General features: G+C 46.3%; 1 protein-coding gene across 5 annotated transcripts in view; it reads right to left on the reverse strand.

Moving 5' to 3' along the window:
- Window positions 1-27,863, reverse strand: part of RPS6KC1 (ribosomal protein S6 kinase C1) — a 546,019-nt gene that overhangs the window by 34,823 nt on the left and 483,333 nt on the right. Inside the window, exon 16 of one of the 5 annotated variants that reach the window (XM_069233904.1) lies at window positions 26,784-26,865. The exons of the other annotated variants lie outside the window; for them this stretch is intronic. Within the exon in view, the coding sequence (XP_069090005.1) occupies window positions 26,806-26,865 (60 nt within the window). The 3' untranslated portion in view covers window positions 26,784-26,805. Of the gene's footprint in view, window positions 1-26,783; window positions 26,866-27,863 lie in introns of those variants that run through there. 5 annotated transcript variants of the gene reach the window in all.

Raw genomic sequence — 27,863 nt, forward strand, 5'->3', positions numbered from 1 at the left:
CTAACAGATAATCACAGCAGTTTAATTCTACGGCTACCCTCCTCCATGTCTGGTGAATACACAAGAGGCTCAAGGTGTCCTGTCCACATTTCAAGTACATGTTGGACTGGCGATAAGCTCCAATGCAGGAAAAGTCAGCAGGAGGGCAGGCCAGCAGAGATCCAGCAGGGTTAATCAAGCTTGTGCCAAGCCAGGAGTAAACTAGCTAGACTCAGTTCCATGCTCTGGGAGTAACAGCCTAAACACGATCAATGCAGATCCATGTTGAAAAGTGTTCAAAAAGCTGGAAGGAAGTTTACGTTTATAATGTCCAAGATCAGGACAAAAGACAAATAGCAGCATTAGCGCTATTGCACATGTTGCTAGGGATGTTCATTCTTGTATATGTGAAACAAAGATCTTCAGCAGAAATCCCTTAGCTTAAGTCAGAGAAGTAAGTTAATTGACTAGAAACAGATCAAAATGCAGGGAACCAATAGTGCAACACTGCCATAAGTGGTTATAAATTGGAATTTGTAAGGTATGCACATTGTCCCTCCCCTGTTAGCTCTGAGCTCATTTCTCACTCTGCAGTACCTCACTACTTGCCCAAAAGGCAAATACCTTTCTCCTAAAATGCAAGTTATTCACCTAGTCAAATACAATCCCGGATTAAACGATGAAACTAAAGAGTTGGCCTGCCATATCTGTTACCAAGCGAGAGAAAACCCTAAGTCTGCTTCCAGCCGGCAGGAAAATGAAAACTGTTCCTGCTCGCTGGGAGCAGCCTTTTCATCTGTTTTCCGACCCACTGTTAAGCGGACAGAAAAAAATATGAAAAGACTGCTCCCGTACACAGGAAGCAGCATTTTTTGCTGCTCCATGCATGCAGAAGAAATGTCGAAGGGGACCTTGGCTCCACCACATACATGTTAATGGTATGCAACTTCTTCCTGCATCTTACCAGAATGATGGACAGCTTACTAAAAAAAAGCCCCTGAAGCGCATTTTCCGCCAATTTTGGAGACATATTCTTGAAGCAGAGGAATATGATCACATCTCCACCAAACAAAGAAGCACTTACTATATTTAAGTAAGTGGAACCACACTTGTTTGGTGGAGATTCAACTTTCTGTAGTCTTGTCGTCTTCTCCACAACAGGATTCATGTTATCAGTATGAAGACGCTCGAGCAACAATCACATTGCCAAAGTTACGGACACACAAGGTCACTGGAGACATTACCTTAGAGTCCTTTATGCAGCTATAGTGTGGAATATGCACTATACATTTACCCAGTGAAGTAGAAAATATTCCAGTTGGGTAGACATTTTGTGTGAAACAGAGGCCTCTACTTGGATAAATAACAAGATCAGGATGCATTCTGGCACGGATGCTCATTTCATAGAAATTGTACCTCAACCCCCTTACAGGGACGTTACAGTTAGGTTCTGAATTTACACACACAAAACCATAGAAATTCAGTTGTCATAGTTAGTTATTTCAAGTAACTATAACACGTACCCTAAGGTAGCTATAACTCGCCACCCTCGCCATGCACAGTTAATTACCCCACATTACATCATTGATGGCATCTTCTATGGAATCAATGATATTACCACTGCAATATTTAGAATACAATTATTGATGAGAAAACCGTGCCATGTGGGGGGGAGTAAGAGTTATAGTTACCTTAGGGCACGGGTTGTAGTTACTTGAAATAACTAACTATACCAGCTGAATTTTGATGGTTTGATGTGTGTACATTCAGAATCTAACTATAACGGCGCCGTAACCTATGGGTTTTTCAGTGCCTATATATCTGTGTGTGTGTGTGTGTATATATATATATATATATATATATATTTATATATAATATAATATATGGAAAATGTCACTTACCCAGTGTACATCTGTTCGTGGCATGTTCCGCTGCAGATTCACCTGCTGTGCATTATACTTCTGCCATCTAGTGTTGGGCTCGGAGTGTTACAAGTTGTTTTTCTTCGAAGAAGTGTTTTCGAGTCACGGGATCGAGTGACTCCTCCTTTTCAGTTCCATTGCGCATGGGCATCGACTCCATGTTAGATTGTTTTCCCGCAGAGGGTAAGGTAGGAGTGATAGAGTATATAGGTGAAAAAGAAAAGAGATGTCCATGCTAATGCAAATATATATATATATATATATACACACACACATATGTACAAGTGTTGTTAACTTAAACGACTACAGGCTGCCGGGGAGGTGGGAGGGTGCATGTGAATCTGCAGCGGAACATGCCACGAACAAATGTACACTGGGTAAGTGACATTTTCCGTTCGGTGGCATGTGTAGCCGCAGACACACATGCTGTGCATAGACTACAAAGCAGTTTGTCCTCCCATAACAGCAGTGGTTAGCCTGTAGGAGTTGAAGTTGTTTGAAATAATGTTCTGAGTACAGCTTTACCTACTGTGGCTTGCTGTGTTTTTTTTTTTTTCCCCTCATAAAAGCCCATTCTTCCAAACGAGGGTCATCAACCTGTGCCCCCTCACAAATGGGGAGGCACACATATCCTCACCTCTCCCGGTCTTATCTACACCTATACACTTATAAATCAACATATGATGTTGTCCAGGCCAACCAAATACATAACCGGATATATAAGGTTGGCCGGCTAGAAGGAGGGAAAATAATCATTGGACCACAGAAAGGAAAAAATCACATTGTTGAAGATTTTCCCAAATTTCCCAGCAATCATCCCTTTTTTCGGGGGAGCCAAGGGCATCCAAACGGCAATAATAGTTAACTGATGTCAACCCTCCAGATACAGAAGGAGGGGAAGAGGAGATCCATCAAAAACAAATTTGTCTCCTAACTAGTAAGATCAACAGAAACATCAAATCCCTCTGAGGTTTAAGTAATTTAAGCCCTTCAGGAGCAACCCCAAAGATCACTAATGTAGGAGTTACCTCTATATCGGGGTTTATCATGTACTTAAGGATAGCTCCTATATTAGACCAAAATCCTCCAAGTCTGCTACAATTCCAAAACATATGGATATCATTTGCTTTAGGCTCCCCGCAACGTGGACAGCTTTTAACTGACTTCCCCAGACCTGATAGCCTCTGAGGAGACCAATAGGCTCTATATAAAGTAAACAGATGATTTTTCTTTAATGGGGCTGGCCTAACAACAGACCAAAGCGTGGAACAAGATGTTTCCCATATCTTAGCCAAATCCGAGGAAGGAAGGACCTCGCCCTATCTCCTCTCCACTAAAAGAAGGCTTAAGTCAGAGGCTTCCCTTAATGCCTGATACCAAACTGCAATTTCCTTGGGAACCGAAACCTGAATTAATTTCTCCTCACAGGCATTCTCCATAACCCCCTGATCCTTAAGATTTGCTGCCCAACTATGCAGCTGCAAATACGTAAACTTCAAAGACCTATGTTCGGTTATTTCCTCAAACCTCTCCCAGACCACCATGTTTGAATCCTCCAGAATCTGTCCCCAACAACCCACCCCTCTTAACGGAAGTGATAACTTATGCAACAAACATTCTGGGGTGCCGGGGGAATCCCACACAGGAGACAAAGAACTATAGTATTTAATTCCTAATGCTTGTCTGACCCGCCACCACACCCGGGCAGCATCCCTGAGGATCTTCAGCTGGATCTTTTTAAAATATTTAGGGTGGCCAAACTTATATAAAAAGTACCTGCCAGTCTCTAACAGCTCCCGAGTCATTCCAGACCAAAAGACCGTATATTCCGATCTATCACGTAGCAAAATCCGCACATTCTTCAAATGGAAGGCCAAATAATGTTTATAAAAGCCTGGGGCTGCAATACCACCTTTCCCCTTTGTCCTACATAGTTTCTGTCAGGCAATCCTGACCCCTTGGAAGCCCCACACACAAATGAAGTTAAATCTCCCTGAAATTTTTTAAACCAACTTTTCATAAATTCCAAAGGGACTGCATTAAACAAAAAGGTAAACTTTGGGAGGATAATCATTTTAAGAATACTTACCCTCCCAAGGAAAGATAATGGGAGGCCCGCCCATATTCTAAGCAGTCTGTGAGTCTCTGTATACACCAATCAAAATTTGTCTTAGCTGTTTTATAGAGGTTGGCAGTAACTTGTATCCCTAAATATCTAATTTGTTGTTTAACCAAGGGACTACTGTACATGGTATTCCAACTCATAATTTCTGTTTTATTCGAGTTTACCAAATAACCTGACACTGCCAAAATCATTTAAACATTGTACAATTCTAGGAAAAATCCATGTCAATTCGCCAGTATAGATCAGTAAGTCGTCTGCATATAAAGCAACCTTTTTCGTCCAGCCTTGACATTGAACTGGGGGATCTGACTATCAGCCCTAATTTTCGCAGCTAACGGTTCAATGTACAAATCAATAAGAAGAGGGGACAGTGGGCAGCGCTGGCGTGTTCCTCTTCCAAATTAAATTTTTTTAAACACTCTGGGGGTCATTCTGACCCTGGCGGCCGGTGACCGCCAGGGTCACCGACCACGGGAGCACCGCCAACAGGCATTCTGACCGCGGCGGTTCAGCCGCGGTCAGAAAGGGTAAACCGGCGGTCTCCCGCCAGTTTACCGCTGCCCCATTGAATCCTCCATGGCGCGATGGGGATTCAGACACCCCCTACCGCCATGAACAGGATGGCGGTAGGGGGTGCCGCGGGGCCCCTGGGGGCCCCTGCAGTGCCCTGCCAATGGCATGGGCACTGCAGGGGCCCCCGTAAGAGGGCCCCACAAAGTATTTCAGTGTCTGCTTTGCAGACACTGAAATACGCGACGGGTGCAACTGCACCCGTCGCACCCCTGCAACTACGCCGGCTCAATTCTGAGCCGGCGTCCTCGTTGCAGGGGCATTTCCGCTGGGCCGGCGGGCGCTCTTTTGGAGAGCGCCCGCCGGCCCAGCGGAAATGTTTGAATGGCCGCCGCGGTCTTTTGACCGCGGTGCGGTCATTTGTCGGCGGTACCTTGGAGGACGGCGGAGTCTGAATGACCCCCTCTGTCATTAAACAAAATGCTGGCGACCGGGGCTCTGTGGATAGCGGGACCGCACTGATGAATATTGAGCCCAGGTTGCACTTTTTCATAACATTCCATAAAAAATACCAATTTACCCTATCAAATGCTTTAGCAGCGTCAAAGGCTAGAACCGCCAGAGGGACTTTGCTTAAACCGGCCAAATCTATTGCGCCTAACAGGTCATGAGTCAACTCATGCAGTTGTCGCCCCTTAATAAAACCTTTTTGATCTTCATGAATCAACTTCCTAATTAACCCTTGAAGTCTCTTAGACAGAACATATGTATAAGGTTTATAGTCTGAGTTAAACGAGGAAATTGGTCTATATGAACTACACAATGCTGGATCTTTCCCGGGCTTTAAGAGAAGACTTATCACTGCGTCATTCCAAGAAGTGGGCATGTCTACCCCTTCCTGAAAAAGAAGGTTAAACAATCCTACCAAAATAGGGGCGACCTCATCACAAAGTGTACAATATAGCTCATTAGGGAGCCCATCAGGACCCAAGGCCTTCCCTTTTTTCAAGACTTGAATTGCTGCCCTGACCTCCCAAGTATCTATACTCCTAGTCAACTGTAGCCGTTCAACATCCGTTAACTGAGGGGGATACACCCCCTCTAGGTAACCCTTAACCAGTGTTTCCGAGCAGAGCAGGTCTTCAGTGTAGAGGTCCTGAAAAAAAGTCACGAAAGCCTCTTCTATTCCTGCAGCATCTGTACATAATGTTCCAGTTATCTCTGATTTAATAGACGTGATATAGTTTTTAGAGTGATCCGTCTTGGTTTTCCAGGCTAGAAGTTTACCACAACCTTCCCCATATTCATAATGGGCAAACCGGCTGCTATCCCAGCTCTTTCTGCTTTTCCCCCCCAGAAACAAAGATAGATCTATTTTAGCAGAATGGAATTGGGCATCCAATGTATCTAACTGATTTCTCTCGCCTGTATGATTAAAGAAAACTTCCTGCAAGGATGTCACCCGAGATTCAAGTTGCTCTAACTGATTCTTTTCTTCTCTGTATTTGAAAGTAGCTAGACCCACCAGCCTCCCTCTGATAAATGCTTTATATGCATCCCACAGAATCTGCAAGGTAGTGGAACCATAATCAAATTCAAAAAATTATTTTGTGTCCTTCCTCAATCCCTCAACAATCATCTGGTCCAAAAAAGGGTACGATTGACTGTCCATCTGTAGGGTAAGGGTTGAATTTGAAGAGAAATATGCATTCTTACTGCTGCATGATCCGACAAATGAAACTGGGCATGATCAACAAACCTCACTGAATCCCTCAAGTTGTTCTGAACAAGGAAAAAGTCTATCCTAGATCGGTGGCCGTACTTTTTATTATTAAACGTAAACCTAGGGCCCTCCCTGCCTTTCTGGTGCCAAATGTCAATCAAGCTCAAGTCCAACATCGCTTGTTTTATCCACATATGAGTTTTAGGAAGGTTGACCGTCAACCTGGAAGTTGACTTATCCAAACGAGGATCTAATAAACTATTGAAATTCCCGCCCATAATAATCGGTTATTTTACCTCCAGCAAATGGTTATACAATTCTTGGAATGGGGCAGGATCATCCACATTAGGCCCGTAGTATCCTACTACCGTAAACCACATAGCTTTCAGCTCTACCTCCATAATCATCCACCTACCCTTAGAATCTCTTATAGTCTTTGCCACTCTTGCCTTTAAAGATTTTTTTATAACAATCGCCACACCTTTCACTGTATAAGGTTGATTTGTGCTTGCACCCAGGTCCACCCAACCCAAGTGTTTAATACATTCCTTCCACTCGCTTTGCGTTAGGTGTGTCTCTTGTAAAATAATCACTTCAGAGTCTGCCCCTTTCAGGTATTCAAAATGTTTTCTCCTCCTCCCTTTAAGCCTTAGACCATTAACATTCCATGAAACAAACTTCAAACAAACACCGTCCTTATTAGCCATTATCCAAAAGAGAAAACAAAGACCAGGATACAAATAAACCCAAACCCATAACTGCCCCTTACCCAATATTCTTGATGACCTTCACACATTTAATATTTACCCAATATCCACCCCTACCCCCCAAACAGTGAAAAAAAAACACCAACCAAACACAAACACACCCTCCACATATCCCCCCATGGGAACCCTCCCTACACCTTTAACGGGATGAATATTACAACCCATATGAGCTCAGTATGGTTCCGGTCGACTAATATCCAGAAAAATCATACAATTATGGTGGCTTTTTCATCTTCTCGATCAAAGACTGAACCTCAGCAGGACCCCTAATATTGTATATTGTATTATTCCACATAATTTTTAGGAATGCCGGAAATCTCATCTGCACTGTGGCACCCAGGGATCTGAGTTCTTGCATGAATTTTCCCAGCTCCCACTGCCTGTCTAGAGTCACTTTGGAGACATCTGACCGTATCCGAAAGGACCATTCTCCCATAGTAAAGCTGCCTACCTTAAGAGACTCAGACAGAATCTTCTCCTTAATGGAATATGTACCAAAATGAATAAGAATCTTCCTAGGGACCTTTCTATCAGGCTTCCCTCTGAAGGGGTCTCGATGAGCTCTCTGTATATCCTCCGTCACGTTTGTATGCGCCAAAGACGGAAAAAACCTCCTAAGCAAACTTATCACGTAGCCCCTGATATCCTCGCCCTCCGCACCTTCAGGAACATTCAACACTCTAATATTATTCCTCCGGAGATTATTCTCCAATGATTCCAACTTTTATTGAAACACTTTTTCCTTACAAACCAACTGCGCAATACCCTGGGAGTTAGCAGACACCCGTGTTTCCTGCTCCGCAACCACAGTCTCAATCCTGCTGATTCTCTCAGTTAACATGTTCAATTTGGTTTCTACGGCTGCGCAGGACTCCCTAATTTTCTCTTGATTATGGTCTGAAACCTCGAACTTTCCCCTAATCTCATTTGTTAATGATACCAAGAGGTTCTGAACCACTACATCCTGTGATTGTGGGGCTGGCTCTGTCTCTGGTACTGTAGCTGACCGAGGGGTAGGTGCATCTGCAGATTTAAAGCAAAATACAAACGCTGTGGGATAGCGTAACTGGATGGACGGAATGCGGAACCAATCAAACATTCACCCCCAGTCACAGATCTGGGTTTAATCCATCCATTATTTTGCTCACCATGCCACCCCAGTTTGAACCCAGCCATATGCAAATCAGTCTTGACCCTGTTCCACATGGGAACAGTCCAGCCCGAACTGCCAGGCCATGTTCTCCCTGGACCGGAAACAAGCATCCTGGGACCGGTTTCGGGGTTTCACCCCTCTTCAGCCAGGCTAGCTTGAATCCAGTGGCACAGTGAGCCCGGGACCCACGTCTGGGCATACCCGGCGCACTTAGGGCGGCAAAAGCAAAGCAAAATACAAACGCTGTGGGATAGCGTAACTGGATGGACGGAATGCGGAACCAATCAAACATTCACCCCCAGTCACAGATCTGGGTTTAATCCATCCATTATTTTGCTCACCATGCCACCCCAGTTTGAACCCAGCCATATGCAAATCAGTCTTGACCCTGTTCCACATGGGAACAGTCCAGCCCGAACTGCCAGGCCAGGTTCTCCCTGGACCGGAAACAAGCATCCTGGGACCGGTTTCGGGGTTTCACCCCTCTTCAGCCAGGCTAGCTTGAATCCAGTGGCACAGTGAGCCCGGGACCCACGTCTGGGCATACCCGGCGCACTTAGGGCGGCAAAAGCAAAGCAAAATACAAACGCTGTGGGATAGCGTAACTGGATGGACGGAATGCGGAACCAATCAAACATTCACCCCCAGTCACAGATCTGGGTTTAATCCATCCATTATTTTGCTCACCATGCCACCCCAGTTTGAACCCAGCCATATGCAAATCAGTCTTGACCCTGTTCCACATGGGAACAGTCCAGCCCGAACTGCCAGGCCAGGTTCTCCCTGGACCGGAAACAAGCATCCTGGGACCGGTTTCGGGGTTTCACCCCTCTTCAGCCAGGCTAGCTTGAATCCAGTGGCACAGTGAGCCCGGGACCCACGTCTGGGCATACCCGGCGCACTTAGGGCGGCAAAAGCAAAGCAAAATACAAACGCTGTGGGATAGCGTAACTGGATGGACGGAATGCGGAACCAATCAAACATTCACCCCCAGTCACAGATCTGGGTTTAATCCATCCATTATTTTGCTCACCATGCCACCCCAGTTTGAACCCAGCCATATGCAAATCAGTCTTGACCCTGTTCCACATGGGAACAGTCCAGCCCGAACTGCCAGGCCAGGTTCTCCCTGGACCGGAAACAAGCATCCTGGGACCGGTTTCGGGGTTTCACCCCTCTTCAGCCAGGCTAGCTTGAATCCAGTGGCACAGTGAGCCCGGGACCCACGTCTGGGCATACCCGGCGCACTTAGGGCGGCAAAAGCAAAGCAAAATACAAACGCTGTGGGATAGCGTAACTGGATGGACGGAATGCGGAACCAATCAAACATTCACCCCCAGTCACAGATCTGGGTTTAATCCATCCATTATTTTGCTCACCATGCCACCCCAGTTTGAACCCAGCCATATGCAAATCAGTCTTGACCCTGTTCCACATGGGAACAGTCCAGCCCGAACTGCCAGGCCAGGTTCTCCCTGGACCGGAAACAAGCATCCTGGGACCGGTTTCGGGGTTTCACCCCTCTTCAGCCAGGCTAGCTTGAATCCAGTGGCACAGTGAGCCCGGGACCCACGTCTGGGCATACCCGGCGCACTTAGGGCGGCAAAAGCAAAGCAAAATACAAACGCTGTGGGATAGCGTAACTGGATGGACGGAATGCGGAACCAATCAAACATTCACCCCCAGTCACAGATCTGGGTTTAATCCATCCATTATTTTGCTCACCATGCCACCCCAGTTTGAACCCAGCCATATGCAAATCAGTCTTGACCCTGTTCCACATGGGAACAGTCCAGCCCGAACTGCCAGGCCAGGTTCTCCCTGGACCAGAAACAAGCATCCTGGGACCGGTTTCGGGGTTTCACCCCTCTTCAGCCAGGCTAGCTTGAATCCAGTGGCACAGTGAGCCCGGGACCCACGTCTGGGCATACCCGGCGCACTTAGGGCGGCAAAAGCAAAGCAAAATACAAACGCTGTGGGATAGCGTAACTGGATGGACGGAATGCGGAACCAATCAAACATTCACCCCCAGTCACAGATCTGGGTTTAATCCATCCATTATTTTGCTCACCATGCCACCCCAGTTTGAACCCAGCCATATGCAAATCAGTCTTGACCCTGTTCCACATGGGAACAGTCCAGCCCGAACTGCCAGGCCAGGTTCTCCCTGGACCGGAAACAAGCATCCTGGGACCGGTTTCGGGGTTTCACCCCTCTTCAGCCAGGCTAGCTTGAATCCAGTGGCACAGTGAGCCCGGGACCCACGTCTGGGCATACCCGGCGCACTTAGGGCGGCAAAAGCAAAGCAAAATACAAACGCTGTGGGATAGCGTAACTGGATGGACGGAATGCGGAACCAATCAAACATTCACCCCCAGTCACAGATCTGGGTTTAATCCATCCATTATTTTGCTCACCATGCCACCCCAGTTTGAACCCAGCCATATGCAAATCAGTCTTGACCCTGTTCCACATGGGAACAGTCCAGCCCGAACTGCCAGGCCAGGTTCTCCCTGGACCGGAAACAAGCATCCTGGGACCGGTTTCGGGGTTTCACCCCTCTTCAGCCAGGCTAGCTTGAATCCAGTGGCACAGTGAGCCCGGGACCCACGTCTGGGCATACCCGGCGCACTTAGGGCGGCAAAAGCAAAGCAAAATACAAACGCTGTGGGATAGCGTAACTGGATGGACGGAATGCGGAACCAATCAAACATTCACCCCCAGTCACAGATCTGGGTTTAATCCATCCATTATTTTGCTCACCATGCCACCCCAGTTTGAACCCAGCCATATGCAAATCAGTCTTGACCCTGTTCCACATGGGAACAGTCCAGCCCGAACTGCCAGGCCAGGTTCTCCCTGGACCGGAAACAAGCATCCTGGGACCGGTTTCGGGGTTTCACCCCTCTTCAGCCAGGCTAGCTTGAATCCAGTGGCACAGTGAGCCCGGGACCCACGTCTGGGCATACCCGGCGCACTTAGGGCGGCAAAAGCAAAGCAAAATACAAACGCTGTGGGATAGCGTAACTGGATGGACGGAATGCGGAACCAATCAAACATTCACCCCCAGTCACAGATCTGGGTTTAATCCATCCATTATTTTGCTCACCATGCCACCCCAGTTTGAACCCAGCCATATGCAAATCAGTCTTGACCCTGTTCCACATGGGAACAGTCCAGCCCGAACTGCCAGGCCAGGTTCTCCCTGGACCGGAAACAAGCATCCTGGGACCGGTTTCGGGGTTTCACCCCTCTTCAGCCAGGCTAGCTTGAATCCAGTGGCACAGTGAGCCCGGGACCCACGTCTGGGCATACCCGGCGCACTTAGGGCGGCAAAAGCAAAGCAAAATACAAACGCTGTGGGATAGCGTAACTGGATGGACGGAATGCGGAACCAATCAAACATTCACCCCCAGTCACAGATCTGGGTTTAATCCATCCATTATTTTGCTCACCATGCCACCCCAGTTTGAACCCAGCCATATGCAAATCAGTCTTGACCCTGTTCCACATGGGAACAGTCCAGCCCGAACTGCCAGGCCAGGTTCTCCCTGGACCGGAAACAAGCATCCTGGGACCGGTTTCGGGGTTTCACCCCTCTTCAGCCAGGCTAGCTTGAATCCAGTGGCACAGTGAGCCCGGGACCCACGTCTGGGCATACCCGGCGCACTTAGGGCGGCAAAAGCAAAGCAAAATACAAACGCTGTGGGATAGCGTAACTGGATGGACGGAATGCGGAACCAATCAAACATTCACCCCCAGTCACAGATCTGGGTTTAATCCATCCATTATTTTGCTCACCTGCTCAATCTGCAGATTTACCTGAAGCGGCCACTATGTTACTGCCGTATATATTTCTTTCCACCTCTGGGGGGGGGGGCTAGGGTAAGGGTTTGGGAGTACAGCATGTCTGAGCCTCCCGAAAGGTTCCTCAAAAAAGGTGCTAAAGGGGAGGTTGTCCTACCACCTTCTAATAACTTGACTTGCACACGGGTAGCCTTACTTAGGATAGGGTTAAAGCCTGATTTGATATTTTGCCTTTTCCGGAGTTTAATCTCCAGCTGCCCTTTTACTGAGTTGTTCCCTTTTTTATCCTTCGCCGTCAACTTTCCTTGGCCTTTCCTACTGCCTCCTCGACCCCCCCTGTGGGGGGACCAGAGAACGACCCTAAAGAAACCTCCTCGCCCACCCCCTTATTGTGTTGCTGCTGAAGTAATGTCGATGGAGGGCTTCTAAGAGTTGCCTGTGCCCTCCGCTTAACCGGCGTCATGCACACACAGCTCTTACCGTGGATAAGATGAAGTAGTAGAAGTATAGCAAAATAAAGTCAGAGTAGAGCCATCGTCGGAAAGAAAGAAAAACAATGCCTTCTTCAGATATCCTTTGTTATCTAAACACCTCACAGTTGCTTCTTAATGTTTTACTTTCTTTCCTTTTTTTTTTTTTCTCTCTTTTTTCTTCCTCAAAACAGGGCTGAGAAAAAGTAAATGCCCTCCAAAACCAACAATGCGCACACAAGCTGCCAAAACAAGCTGGTAGCGTCTCCTGCAGCGTTCGGTAACTTCAATTACTTCTGCGTTTTCAGGACCGCACTCCAACCGCTCCGTCCACTCCCCGCTTCCGTCTCCCCTCGCCTAACTGCGAGGGGGCGAGGGGGAAGAGAGAAAGAAGAAATGAGCTCGACCCGGCACCTCCACACTGCCGCCACCCTTGCGCGCCGACCGGGACCAGGTGAGCTCGCGGCCGCGGACTTCACACGGGCGCCATGTTCCCCCGTGGCTTGCTGTGTTGCTAAAACATCTACACAGTAGTGTTTAGTGAATGTACGTGGAGTTGACCAAGTAGCTGCTTTACATATTTCAGCCATTGGTATATTTCCTAAGAAAGCCATAGTAGCACCTTTTTGCCTTGTAGAATGTGCTTTAGGACTAACTGAGAGTTGTCTTTTGGCTTTAATGTAGCATGTTTGGATGCATCTTACAATCAATCTTGCTAATCCTTGTTTTGAAATGGGGTTACCTGTATGAGGTTTTTGAAAAGCTACAAACAGCTGTTTAGTTTTTCTGAATGGTTTTGTTCTATCTATATAGTACATTAGTGCTCTTTTAATGTCTAAAGTATGTAAAGCTCTTTCTGCCACAGAATCTGGCTGTGGGAAGAAGACTGGTAGTTCCACTGTTTGATTTATATGAAAAGGCGATACTACTTTTGGAAGAAATGTGGGGTTTGTTCTTAGTACAACTTTATGTTTGTGCACTTGTATGAACGGTTCTTCAATAGCGAAGGCTTGAATTTCACTGACTCTTTGCAACAATGTAATTGCGACTAGGAAGGCAACCTTCCATGTTAAGAACTGCATTTGGCATGACTGCATAGGTTCAAATGGTGGTCCCATAAGTCGCGTAAGCACTATGTTTAAATTCCAAGAGGGAACTAGAGGTGTCCTGGGTGGAATGATGCGTTTTAAGCCTTCCATGAAAGCTTTAATAACAGGAACTCTAAATAAAGAGCTGTTCTGTAAATTTTGTAAATATGCTGAAATTGCAGTAGGATGTATTTTTATGGAGGAGAATGCTAAATTTGATTTCTGTAAATGAGGTAAATAGCATACAATATTTTGTACTGATGCTGTAAGAGGGGCAATCTATTTAGATTGACAGTAATATACAAATATTTTCCATTTGTTAGCATAGCACTGTCTAGTGGTGGGTTTTCTTGCTTGCTTAATCATGTCCATACATTGTGATGGTAGTTGTATGTATCCAAACTCTATGACTTCAGGAGCCAAATCGCTAAATTGAGTGTCTTGGGATTTGGGTGCCTGATTTGCCCTTTGTTTTGTGTCAACAGGTCTGATCTGTTTGGCAGTTTGGAGTGTGGTACTACTGACAGGTCTAACAATGTTGTGTACCACGGTTGACAGGCCCACGTTGGTGCTATGAGTATCATATTGAGTGTGTTTTGACGCAATTTGTTGACTACAAGCGGAATGAGTGGGAGAGGGAGAAAAGCGTAAGCAAATATCCCTGACCAATTGATCCATAGAACATTGCCCTTGGATGGGGGATGTGGGTGTCTGGATGCGAAGTTTTGGCATTTTGCGTTTTCGCTTGTGGCGAACAGATCTATGTTTGGTGTTCCCCATTGTTGAAAGTATTTTTGAAGTACTTGAGAGTGAATCTCCCACTCGTGTTTGTTGATGATTTCTGCTGAGAACATCTGCCAATTGGTTGTGTATCCCTGGAATGCATTGTGCTACCAGGTGAATTTGGTTGTGGATTGCCCATTTCCAATTTTTTGGGGCTAGAAGGGAGAGGTGGAACGAATGTGTCCCTCCTTGTTTATTTAGGTAATACATGGTTGTCACGTTGTCTGTTTTGATAAGGACATTCTTCTGAGTGAGAAGAGGCTGAAAAGCTTTGAGTGCTAGGAAGACAGCTAACAAATCTAAGTGATGTATGTGTAGCTGTTTGTGTTTGGCATCCCACTGTCCTTGAATGTTGTGATTGTTGAGGTGAGCTCCCCAACCAATCATTGATGCATCTGTTGTAATTATGGTCTGAGGCGTAGGGTCTTGAAATGGCCGCCCTTTGTTTAGATTTGTGGAATTCCACCACTGAAGGGACATGCATGTCTGTGGTCTATCAACACTAGATCTTGAAGTTGACCGTGTGGCTGTGATCATTGTTGTGCAAGGCACTGTTGTTAGGGCTGCATGTTTAATCTTGCGTGTGGAACAATTGCAATACATGATGCCATGATCCCTAAAATCTTCATTACAAATCTGACAGTGTACTGTTGATTTGTCTGTATCTGTGTGATTATCTTTTGGAATGCTTGTATTCTTTGTGTATTTGGACATGCTAGCGCTTTTTGAGTATTTAGTATTGCACCGAGATACTGTTGTATTTGTGCAGATTGTAGATGCGACTTTGGGTAATTTATTGAGAACCCCAGCGAGTGTAGGGTTTGTATTACATAATGGGTATGTTTTTGGCATTGCGTATGACTGTTTGATTTTATTAACCTATCGTCTAGATATGGAAAGACATGTATATGTTGTCTTCTTAGGTAGGCTGCGACTACCACTAGGCACTTTGTGAATACCCTTGGAGCTGTTGTTATTCAGAAGGGTAACACTTTGAACTGATTGATAGTGCTTTCCTTGAATGACAAACCTGAGATATTTTCTGTGCGCAGGATGGATGGGTATATGAACATATACATCCTTGAGGTCTAATGTTGCCATGAAATCGTGTTTTTGGAGTAGTGGGATAACATCTTGAAGAGTTACCATGTGAAAATGGTCTGACAGGATGTACAGGTTGAGGGTCCTGAGATCTAATATTGGTCTTAGGGTGCCATCTTTTTTGGGAATCAGGAAATATAGTGAATAAACTCCTGTCCCTACTTGATCTTGTGGCACAGGTTCTATTGCTTGTTTGAGTAATAGAAATTTGACTTCTTCCTGCAACAGATTGATGTGTTCTGTGGATAGTTTGTGTGGTTTTGGTGGAAAGATTGGGGGAGTTTGTATCAATTCTAGGCAATAACCATTGCGGATAATTGATAGTACCCAATTGTCTGTGGAAAGGTTTTGCCCATTGGTGTGGAACTGTCAGGGAGACCAGATCCTCGGGGCCTGTGCACGTTCCCAACATGTCCACCACTAGACAGCTCCAAAACTGTGATAGAAATATAACAGAGCCTGAGATAGTCCAAGTGGGGGAAAAGGGGATTAGGTAGAGAACAGCTGGGAAGGAGACCTGTAGGAAGCAAAAGGTTAGACAACACAATATCAAGATATAATCACAGTTACTTTCACTAGACTTTGGTTCTAAGCGTTCTCATACCGTAATCAAGGATAACCGAAGAAATTACTATCACTAGACCTGAAGAACTCTGGGTACCTGGAAAAAAATCAAGAATGTACAACAATGTTTCTTATGGGCTTTTCATGAAATGTCACATACTGTCTAGGAATACAAGAACCTTCTAGAATAATGTTTCAGAACAAACATTGCATTTCAAACATGAGGACAAAGGCAATCTGAAACATTCCCAGGAAAACAATAGGAATTGTACTAGGAACTTAATTCGCACAAAGAATGTCACATTTTGAGTTTAGCGTCTTCGCAGAAAATCCAGAAGCCTAAGATAAATATGCACACTTCAACAAACACTAGATATCAAAGTTTTAATTGCCATGAAATGATCGCGCACACTGTTGCCGATCTGAACATCAAGTTTTACATGTTGGGAAATGAAACGCACAAACTGTCAATTCTAACAAGGATGTGCAAATGCCAATAAATGATCGCACAAGTCTTTGCTGATCTGAACACCAAGGTTTACATGCGGGAAATGAATCGCACACAGTGCCGATTCTAACAAGAATATGCAAATGCCATGAAATGATCGCTCAAGCTTTTGCCAATCTGAACACCAAGGTTTACATGCGGGAAATGAATCGCGCACACCACCGATTCTAACAAGAATATGCAAATGCCATGAAATGATCGCGCAAGCTTTTGCCGATCTGAACACCAAGGTTTACATGCGGGAAATGAATCGCGCACACCGCCGATTCTAACAAGAATATGCAAATGCCATGAAATGATCGCGCAAGCTTTTGCCGATCTGAACACCAAGGTTTACATGCGGGAAATGAATTGCACACACCGCTGATTCTAACAAAAATATGCAAATGCCATGAAATGATCGCGCAAGTCTTTTGCCGATCTGAACACCAAGGTTTACATGCGGGAAATGAATCGCACACACTGCCGATTCTAACAAGAATATGCAAATGCCATGAAATGATCGCGCAAGTCTTTTGCCGATCTGAGCACCAAGGTTTACATGCGGGAAATGAATCCGCACACTGCCGATTCTAACAAGAATATGCAAATGCCATGAAATGATCGCGCAAGCTTTTGCCGATCTGAACACCAAGGTTTACATGCGGGAAATGAATCGCGCACACTGCCGATTCAAACAAGAATATGCAAATGCCATGAAATGATCGCACAAGCTTTTGCCAATCTGAACACCAGGGTTTACATGCAGGAAATGAATCGCGCACACTGCTGATTCGAACAAGAATATGCAAATGCCATGAAATAATCGCGCAAGCTTTTGCCGATCTGAACACCAAGGTTTACATGAAGGAAATGAATTGCGCACACTGCTGATTCGAACAAGAATATGCAAATGCCATGAAATGATCGTGCAAGCTTTTGCCGATCTGAACATCAAGGTTTACATGAGAGCAATGACTCGCGTACTCTGAAAGTTCCACGAGTAGGCCCAAAACTCAAGAATCTCTGAGAACGGGGTCAGGCCCCAGCCCGACCTCCGCCTTACCACCCTGCTCAAGGATCACCAATATAATGCGGGGCAGGCCTGGAACATCAAGGTAGGCCTCCGGAACAGGAGCTCAGGAAGTTGTTGCTGCTGCTCTGCACCGGGACCTCTGAATAGTGAGCACGTGGAGCTGGGCTGGCTCCCTTATATAGAGTCTGGCCCAGCCCACAAACCACACCCAGTCATGCTGCAGGGAAAGCTTCTCGAAGGTCCTAGAAAGGGACCACACCCTAACACACTCAGTAAGCCTGCAGCAATACACTGCAAATGAACAATTATTGCAAACATCATTAATAGTGTTTTTCAAGGTTAAAGTCTGCAATGCAAAAGGTTAACATACTGCATATAAATACAATGCATGAATTATGCCCTTGCATTAAGGCTGGGTTTTTGCATTTTTGACGCCCGTAGAGTGCGCACTGTCCTGATGTTGACAGGAACTGTTGTAGTCTTCCCCCCACAGGAGAGGTGTGGAGTAGAAGGGGATGAGACAAGTCACTGCTTAGGGTGCTGTGAAGTTTGTTTAGAGGTTTGAAATTTGCCTCTATTTCTGGGATACTGTCCCCTATATGTGCCCTTAAAACGACCTCGTTGGTATTGAGGTTGGTAGGTTGGTTTTGCCTGCGATGTGGATGCCTCTGCTGTTTGTGTTCGAAATCCACCTCTAAACTGAGGTTTCCGAAAGGATCCCCTGTATGGTGTGGAGTAGAGTGCACCCATTGCTTTTGTGGTGTCTGAGTCTATGCGTAATTTCTCAATGGCTGTGTCAACCTCTGGGCCAAAAAGTTGCTTTTTATTAAATGGCATATTTAACACCGATTGCTGTATTTCGGATTTAAAGCCATGCATGCCTTCTTATTGTTACTGTAGTGTTGACACTTTTGGCAGCGGTGTCTGCTGCATCTAGGGCAGAACTAATTTGATTATTCGTGATGGCTTGCCCTTCCTCCACCACTTGCTGTGCCCTCTTCTGATGTTCTTTGGGGAGATGCTGAATTATGTCTTGCATCTCACTCCAATGGGCCCTGTCCTATCTAGCTAACAGTGCTCATGAGTTAGCTATCCTCCACTGATTCGCTGCTTGGGATGCAACTCTGTTCCCTGCTGCATCAAACTTTCTGCTTTCTTTGTCTGGTGGGGGTGCATCTCCTGATGACTTAAAGTTTGCCCTTTTTCTGGCTGCGCTGACTACAACTGAATCTGGAGGAACTTGTTGTGTTATATAATCAGGATCAGAGGGAGGTGGTTTGTACTTTTTCTCTATCCTGGGAGTGATTATACGTGCTTTAACTGGCTCGTTAAATATTTGATCAGCGTGTTTTAACATGCCTGGGAGCATTGGGAGGCACTGATATTTTGAATGTGTTGAAGAGAGGGTATTAAACAAAAAATCCTCTTCTAACGGTTCAGTGTGCATAGTGACCCCATGGTAAGCTGCAGCCCTAGCTATAACCTGATTATACACAGTGCTATCCTCAGGTGGTGAAGGCTTAGAGGGATAGCTGTCTGGGGCATTGCTAGGAATGGGATCTGGATCATAAAGATCCCATGGATCTACATTGTCCTGTTGTGAGTCAAAAGAGTGTGATGGTGACTGCACTGGTGTAGGACTGGTAGGAGGAGAGATATGCAGGTGTGGAGAGTGAGGAGGAGATTGAGGAGGAGAGAATTGAGGAGGTGGTGGTTTTTCCTTTGGCACTTTAGCTGGTGGCTGCCTAGTGTCCAATTCCTCCTGAAAGGCTAGCTTTCTTTTAGGTTTTTAGAGGAGGTGCTGTTAGGATTCTTCCTGTTTCTTTGTGGATATGAATCCTGGCTTGCCTTTCATCCATTACTTCAAGTATTGGCTGTACTTGAGACTCCTCTCCCGGGCCATGTGCGGCACCGGGCACCACCACCTCCCTTAGGCTGGCCCGTGAAAACTGAAGGAGTGAGTCAATAATGGCCCTGAGGACCGCCACCCCTGCCATGTCCCTGGGTGCCCACTCCTAGGACATAGCTGTTTGCCCTGACTTGGCGGGAGCTTTGACAGCTCCTGTGAAGTCAGAGCAAACACAACTCTGCTACCAGAAAGCAAGAGCTGTCAAACAGCCCTTGCTTGCTGGGAGCAGAGATGCGGGCGGGAAAACAGATGAATGGACGGCTCTCACAGACAAGGAAGTGCATGTTTAGCAGCTCCCTGTCTGTGACAGTAATGCCGGCTCCCGCAGAAGGCGGGGAGCTGGCTGGAACGTCAGGCATTCAGGCTCCCCTGAGGGCCCTAACGGTGGTGACTCAGTGCCCTGGGAGGCAATGGGGTCCTTGGAGGTGAGATTGGCCCGGGTAGGGGGGGCCGTGCTCCTGCCTGCTCGGCTGAGCCTGAGCATGCCTGAGCCATTCCTCGCTCCTCCTCCCGATAATTAGGCTCTGCTAGCCTTGCCCCTTGCTCCATTGTTCTATTTTTTTGTTTACCCTGTAGTTCACCTCTGTTGTTCTGCTGTTTTCTGTCTGCCCCATTGTTTGCCTCCAATATGCCTCTGTAGCCCGATTTGTTTTGTCTGCCCCGTAGTCTGCTGCCGTTGTTCTGCTGTTTTTTGTTTGCCCTTTTGCCTTTCCGCTTCCCAAAAGTTTCCCCAGTTCCGCCACCCTCTTCCTGCCATTTTCTTTGCTTCCTGCTCCCCGCACCACCCCCTCCCACTACACCCCAGCTGCCAAGATCTAATTAATGGCAGTCGCTGCGTGACCCCATTGAGCAGATCCTGCACTTTTCTCTCTCCCGCTACTCCTGCCTGCTCGACTGAGCCTGAGCCCGCCTTTCCTCTCTCCTGGGCCTGGTAATTAGAGTCTGCTATCTTCACCACTTGTTCCGTTGTTCTGCTGTTTTTGTGCTTGCCCTGTAGTTCACCTCTGTTGTTCTGCTGTTTTCTGTCTGCCCCCATTGCTTACCTCCGTTGTTCTGTTGTTTTTTGTTTGGCCCATGGTTTTCCTCCATGTCTTGCTGTTTTTTGTCTGGCCTGTTTTTTGGATCCATTGTTCTGCTGTTTTTTGTTTACCCTTTCGCCTTGCCACTTTCCCTTGTGCCCCCTGTCCCGCCACCCTTTTCCCACCATTTTTTTGCTTCCTGTTCCCTGCGCCCGCCCCCTCCTTCTGCACCCTCCCCCCCGGACCTACTTAAAGGCAGTCGCTGCGTGACCAAGCAGCAGATGCGCCAAAGGCAAGTCTGTCTGAGCCCATCCACGCCTGGTCCGTGCCCACCGCCAGGACTCCTCGATCTGCAGCCCAGCTCCAGTACTCCTCCAAGCAGATTAAAAACCTCAGGCTGAAGACCCGGAAGACCAACTGAAGCACTGCCTCACCTAGATCCAACAAAGGCCCCTTCTCCTGCCACAACTGCTGCTTCTCCTGCGATGTAGGATCCACCGCAATCTCCACCCTGCAGACTCCCGGACACAAACTACAACTCCACTGCACACTACTCAATGTCTGATCCCTCTGCAAGCATGCCATGGAAATCTGGGACACCATAACCACCCTCGTCTGGCATAATGTTCATCACCGAAACCTGGCTCACCCCTGCATCAGCACCAGTCATCGTCACCGCAACTCCTCCCGGGTACAAGATGATCCACTGCGACCGACACGGCAGAGGCCTTGCCATCATCCACAAGGCCTCCCTCAACTGCACCGCCTCGGATGACGACAACACCGATCACGGAACACCTCAACTTCCAGATCAAACCTGATGCCAAAACCACCATCAGAGGAACCCTCGCCTACAGAACCGCTGGCCCTCGCCACAACATCTGCAACTCCATCCCAGACTTCATTGGCCCCCTGACAATCGACTCCAACCACTACATCCTCCTTGGTGACTTGAACACCACCTCGAAGACCTGGATGATACTAACTCCGCCTCTCTCCTTGAAAACATGAGCATCACCAGCCTTTCACAGCTAGTCAACGCCCCAATGCACAGCACAAGACACACACTGGACCCCATTGTCTCCGCCAGCGAAAAAACCAAATTCTTCCACACCACCAAGGTAACATGGACAGGCCACAACATCGTCCACTTTACGACCGATGGACCAAACCCTCCCCTGCCAGAACTGGGACAAAGTCACGGAAACTCCCTGGATCACTGCCCTCAAAGGAGTCAGACCCATCTCCGCAGACACCCTCTAACTACGCATGCAAAACTTCTCCAACTGGATCTCCTTAGCCGCAGACTCTGTCGCACCCCTGAAGAGCATCACCAGCAGCAAACCCACCAAACAAGCCAGATGGTTCTCTCCAGAAATTCTGACCCTCAAACGTCACTGCAGGAAACTAGAGGGACAATGGCGCTCAAACAAGACCCCCGACAACCTCGACTCCCACAGGTCTGCCCTCAACAGCTACCACCACCGACTCAGGGAGACCAAGAAAGAGGCACTCACCACCCACATCGAGGCAAGCAACAACCATGCCAAAGAACTCTTCAGAATCGTCAAAGAATTCTCCTGTCCCTCCACAACAGAGAACATGATTCACCCCTTCCAACCAGTCTGCTACACATTATCAGACTACTTTCACTACAAGATTGCCAACATCTACAGCAACTTTGACCCCCAGTCCTCTGGCATTAACCACCGCACCCAAACCCACGCCTCCCTCCCACCACTGGCTCACCAACTGGGAGCAGTTCTCTACTGAAGACACCATCTTGACCTCCATCACTCCAGATGTCCCGCAGACCCCTGCCCTCACCACTTCTACAACCTAGGAAGAGAAGTAATCAGAGTCTCCCTCACAGAAATCCTCAACGCCTCCATCTCCACTGCCACCACCCACGATGCCTGGAAGCAAGCCGAGGTCAAGTCCCTCATGAAGAAACCCTCAGCCAACCCCAACAATCTCAAAAACTACCACCCCATCTCGCTTCTCCCATTCCCTGCCAAAGTCCTGGAAATGGCCATAACCGCCAGCTCACGGACTACCTCAAAGACAACTACCTGCTTGACCCATCCCAATCCGAATTCCTGCCTAATCACAGCACAGAGAACGCCCTGATTCAGCAACTGATGATATCAGATGCCTCCTCGACCTAGGAGGAACAGCTGTCCTCATCCTCCTTGACTTATCGGCAGCCTTCGACATAGTCTCATACTAAACACTTATCACCAGACTCCTCTGCACTGGCATCTAAAACAACGCCACCAACTGAATTTCCTCCTTCCTCTCCGACCCTTAGTCTCCATAACCAAAAACATCACCTGTGGCGTCCCCCAGGGCACCTCCCTCAGACCCACCCTCTAACATCTACATGACACCTCTAGCAGACATCACACGCACCCACAGACTCAACATCATCTCCTACACCGACGACACCCAGCTCATCCTATCCTTCACAGACGACACCACCACTTGAACAAACTTCCAAAACAACATGATCGGCATCGCTACCTGGATGAGGACCAACTGCCTCAAGCTCACCTTGGGCAAAACTGAGATCCTCATCTTCAAGCACAAGCCCTTTCCCTAGGACGACACATATTGGCCCACCAGCCACGCATGTAACCTCGGAATTATCTTGGACACCCAACTGACCATGAAGCAACAGATAAACGTCATCTCCTCTGCCTGCTTCCACATCCTCCGCATGCTCCGCAAGATCTTCCAATGGATTACCTCTCTACCAGGAAGACAGTCACCCAGTCCCTACACTCCAGACGACTCAACTACAGCAACGCACTCCAAGTCGGAACCACAAAACATCCCATGAACCGCCTACAGATCATACAGAATGTGACAGCAAGACTCATCTGCGACCTCCCCTGAAGAACCAGCATCACTCCCCATCAGGGCTCTCCACTGGCTCCCTGTCCAGTGGAGGAGGGACGTGTGCCCACCCCTCTCCCCCAGTAACAAAAAATCTGAGGAAATGTGTACAAAACAAAGAAGCAATTAGGTCATATAGCTAAGAGGAAGGGCCCAGGTTTGGTGGAGATTTATGTCTTTGTGGTCTCATTGGACTCTCCATAGGAGGATGCATTTTATCACAGAATGCACAAGTCACAATCACATTGCCAAACACACACAATGTCACTGGAGACATTTCCTAATGATCCATAATGCACCTGTACTGTAGAATACACACTTGATTTACCCAAGGAGTCAGAAAGAACTCCACTTGGGTAGATATTTTGTGCAAAGCTGTGGACTCTTGTTGGGTAAAAGGGCAGGAGAAGTTCCTTTGTGGCCAGGTAACTCACAGAGCTACTGACACACCCACATAGAACCTAACCCACCCACTCACAGGCGCTCTCAAACACTCATGCACCCAGTAACAGACCCACTCAGACACTGATGCACCCACTCACAGATCCAATCACACTCATGCATCCACTCACATACCCACTAAGACACTCGTGCACCCACTCACAGACCCACTCTGACATTCATGCACCCACTCACAGACCCACTCAGACTGTCACACATCCACACACAGCCCTGACACTCACACGTCCACTCACAGAGGCACTCTCACACCCAGAGACTACCTCTCATACCTACTCTCACACCCAGACATACACTTTCACACCCACATAGACCCTCTCACACCCAGATAGACACTGTCACACCCACTCTCAACCAGAGACACCCTCCCACACCTATTCTCACATCTGGCCATGCACAGGATTGGGTGGTTATGGAGGTTGGCTGCAAGCGGTGGTTGGATTAAGGTATATTAATTAAAATGTCTTTACATTAACAAAATCTACTTGTCCATGGGACAGGTTACTTCTTAAATATACTTGTCTTGTAAGAAAAAATAAAATAAAATAAAATAAAAATAAACTCATTATGTAATAGCCTCACTGATTATGCCAGGGATACTACTATAGTAGGGCTTGAGTACTTGCAATTTCAATACCTACTATAGCAATTTCCTTATTTTGCCACATTTCCACCGATCTACATACTGGGGCTTGAGGAAGCAGTAAGCAATAGTTCCAGGGCTGGAATGCCTCTGAGTGTGCAAACCTACTAACTTGCATGTTTTAAGGATTTTCACCAGCTCTTCTCTAATCTTTTCCCATAAAGAGAAAGGTTAGAAATTTACTTCGGACAATGGCAGAAGTAGAAGTTCTTCCAGGGTTGGGAAAAAAAGTGGTTAGTGGGAAGGTGAACTTGTAAACGCTCAATAGATTTTCAAATGAGCAAATCTACACATGAATATTTGCTTGTGCTAAAATACAGTTCAAAAATATTTTCTAGTACGATTTCCTGGTCTGCTTCTGTAAGTTCTTGTAAATTCATGAAAGTCACTAACTCAAAGACCTATGCCATGGGTGCACTTTAGTGACTTTCTTTAAGAATTGGGTCCCTAATTAGGTCTGGCATTCTCAAAGACATTTTGTTTTTATTAAACCTTTATTTCTCTCTCTGTCAGCTGGTTTTACTGTGAGTGATCGCATTCTTCTCTTCCACAAGGAGCATATTGGCACACAAAGCAGTTTTCTTCAGTGTCAGGAACTACTGTGGCAATCAGTGGCGTAACGAAACTAGAGGGGGCACCCCTGCAAAGAATATGGTGGGCCCCCCCTCCAGACCCACTCAAGTCAGGTGCTGTGCTATAGTGGGGCTGCGGCCTTTGTTACACCACTGGTGGCAACGTGTGCTTTTTGAGACCAAAAACATTTTTTTCCTTTTTGCCAGTGTTTGTTACAATGGTGAGGGCCTTGCAGCTCCCACAACAAAAAAGTGTTACAAAAGCCATGTCAAACAGGACACGCATTGACAGAATCAAAAGACTCACAAAAAGTGTTGGAGCTGCTTGTTCCCATAATCTTATTGAAAATGGCTACACTGATTTTCCATTAGGAATATTTATTGGAAATACTAGCATGCATCAACACATTTTACTAAATGATGCTTCAAAGAACTAGCACCTAAAATTTCATAGTAGCAAAATGTTTTTTTCCTACTTGCATTTTTTTTCTGAACATTTTATTTGAAAGCAAAGAATCATCACTCTTGCTCAAGCTTCTGCAAACATCTGCAACTAATCAGAGAGCTCAAGTAACTATAACCCGGGACCTCGCCACACACTGCTAGTTACCCAACATAATGCATCACTTATGTCATCTTTGATAACATCATTCAAAATACCAATCTAACATTTGCAGTAAAATTATTGAGAACAAAACTGTGCATGGCGGGGGTACGAGTTATAGGTACTTCAGCTAACCATAACGATAACTGCTGAATTTCTATGGTTTTGTGAATGTAAATTCAGAACCTCACTATAAGGTTCTTGGAACCTTTGTTTTTTTAAAGTTAAAATATAAATATATACATAACAAAATATAGTTAGGACCACATTCCATAAGGACAGCTTATAACTTTGGTACCGTTTGATGAATATTCACAAACTTTTCCCCAAAAAAATAAAAGCCTTCTCCACCGCAGCTCCTTCCTGGAAAGTTTGCCATTCACTTTTCCAGTAGGAAAATTTGACAGCATTACAGCAAAAAATTAAACTAAATTTGACACAAAACTAGATCTTGGTCCAGAAGGCATGCTTTTTTAAATTTCGTGTAAATCCGTTTAATAGTTTTTGAAAAATTAGGGGTTCAAAAAATTTGCCTATTCCACAATGTGGAGCCTGCAGATCTTGTCTGATTGGTTGCCACCAAATCAACAAAGTGTAGTGGCATCCATCTTAAGACTTAGAGACTTAACCCCTAATCCTCAAAAAAAAAAAAAAAAAAAGAATGAAAAAATATAAAGGGGTGCACGGTATGGATACCCTTCCCTCCGTTGTTGCTGGGGGGGATGCAAGCGGGAACGAGGCCTGCAGCCAAAACAACATTTTCTTTAATCGTACGATTAACAAAAATTCCTCACACTTATAACCTTCCTGGGGTGGGCCAGGGTGTGAGGGGGCATTACATTATTGTTTTTTGGTGAGGGGCATGCGCCCCCCATCACCAAGCCTCAAAGAGGCTCTGGAGAATCCATCCTCCAGGCCAATATTTTTAAAATGGGGAGGGGGTGCACAGCCCCTCTCCCCAAGCTTCAAAGTGGTCCTGTGCCCTCATCCCGGGGCCAATATTTTTTAAATGCAGAAGGCTATGAGCAGCAGGGGGTTGGCTGCCGGGAGGGGGCGGTGCATTATTAGGACCTAGTCAACACAGGAAGTGATTTTTTGGTTTGCTAATATCTATGCTGCCATTAGATGAACCTTCACAATATTTTCAAAACGAAGTTCACCTACCTCAGCTCCTTCCTGAAAAGTTTCAGGGTGATCCATCAAGCGTGGACAAAGAAAAAGGGTAGTTCCATAACAGAAATTCCGCCTGCAATTTCCATAAAGAATTTTAATCACTGTTAAGGCCAAAACAGCTGAACGGAATTACACTGAATTTGGCAGAAAGCTAGCTCTTTATCCAGAAAGCTTGATCTGGTTTAAATCTGTACAGTGGTTTTTGAGAAAGTAAGGTTCAAAATGTATATACATCTGGAAGGCTGGGTTCATGAGTGTGCCACAGGAGTTCTGTGGGCATGCAACTTCACACATTAGAGAGATCTTATTGGCCAAGGGAGCTTTTTACTGTCACCCATTTTGCTTCCTGCTCCTGCAAGTCATGCGGGGTCTCACATTATGATTGGCTGGCTAGAACATGAAGAGAAACGTTGCAGATGCCATTACAGGACACCAGACACACTCCCCGTGTCATGAAAATAAAGAAAAATTCTGCTGGACTTTGTAGGGCCATTAAAAAAAATGGGAGTTTTTTGTGATTGTGCAAGGCTCTTACGTGAGCCAGTGCACTCACAACACGCCCGTGGGATCAAAAAATAATTTAAAAAATAAAAAAGTGGGGTAGTTGTCCCTTTGGTCAGACCAGGCCTTGTGGCCAACCCACTGTGCACAGTGGGGTGTTTAGTATGCCACAGTGGTTGGGTGTAGGGCCTTACTGCAGGCCAGTCACTGCAGTCAACCACACGGCATGCACAGCTGTACTGTGGGGGATGGCATAGTTATGTATATAATAAAATCTTACTGTACGTTAAAAAAAAAATCCTAGAACTTCATTGAAAAAACACAAATGATAAAATTACGTTATAGTTAGGTATAGTAATAATGTGTTAATTTACATCAGAAAACCTTATAAGTTCACTGAAAAAAACAAGAGTTAAAGCGATGTTATAATTAGGTGAAAATATCAGGTTAAACGTAACATTTTACACACACAAAAAAACGTTGAAATTCGCCAGCTATACTTAAACAAAGTAACTTTAAGTCGCTCCTTCGCCAAGCACTGCGTCTATGCAAGCTTATGAGAAACTGACA

Source organism: Pleurodeles waltl, chromosome 5, assembly GCF_031143425.1.
Source record: "Pleurodeles waltl isolate 20211129_DDA chromosome 5, aPleWal1.hap1.20221129, whole genome shotgun sequence".
Classification (NCBI taxonomy): Eukaryota; Metazoa; Chordata; class Amphibia; order Caudata; family Salamandridae; genus Pleurodeles; species Pleurodeles waltl.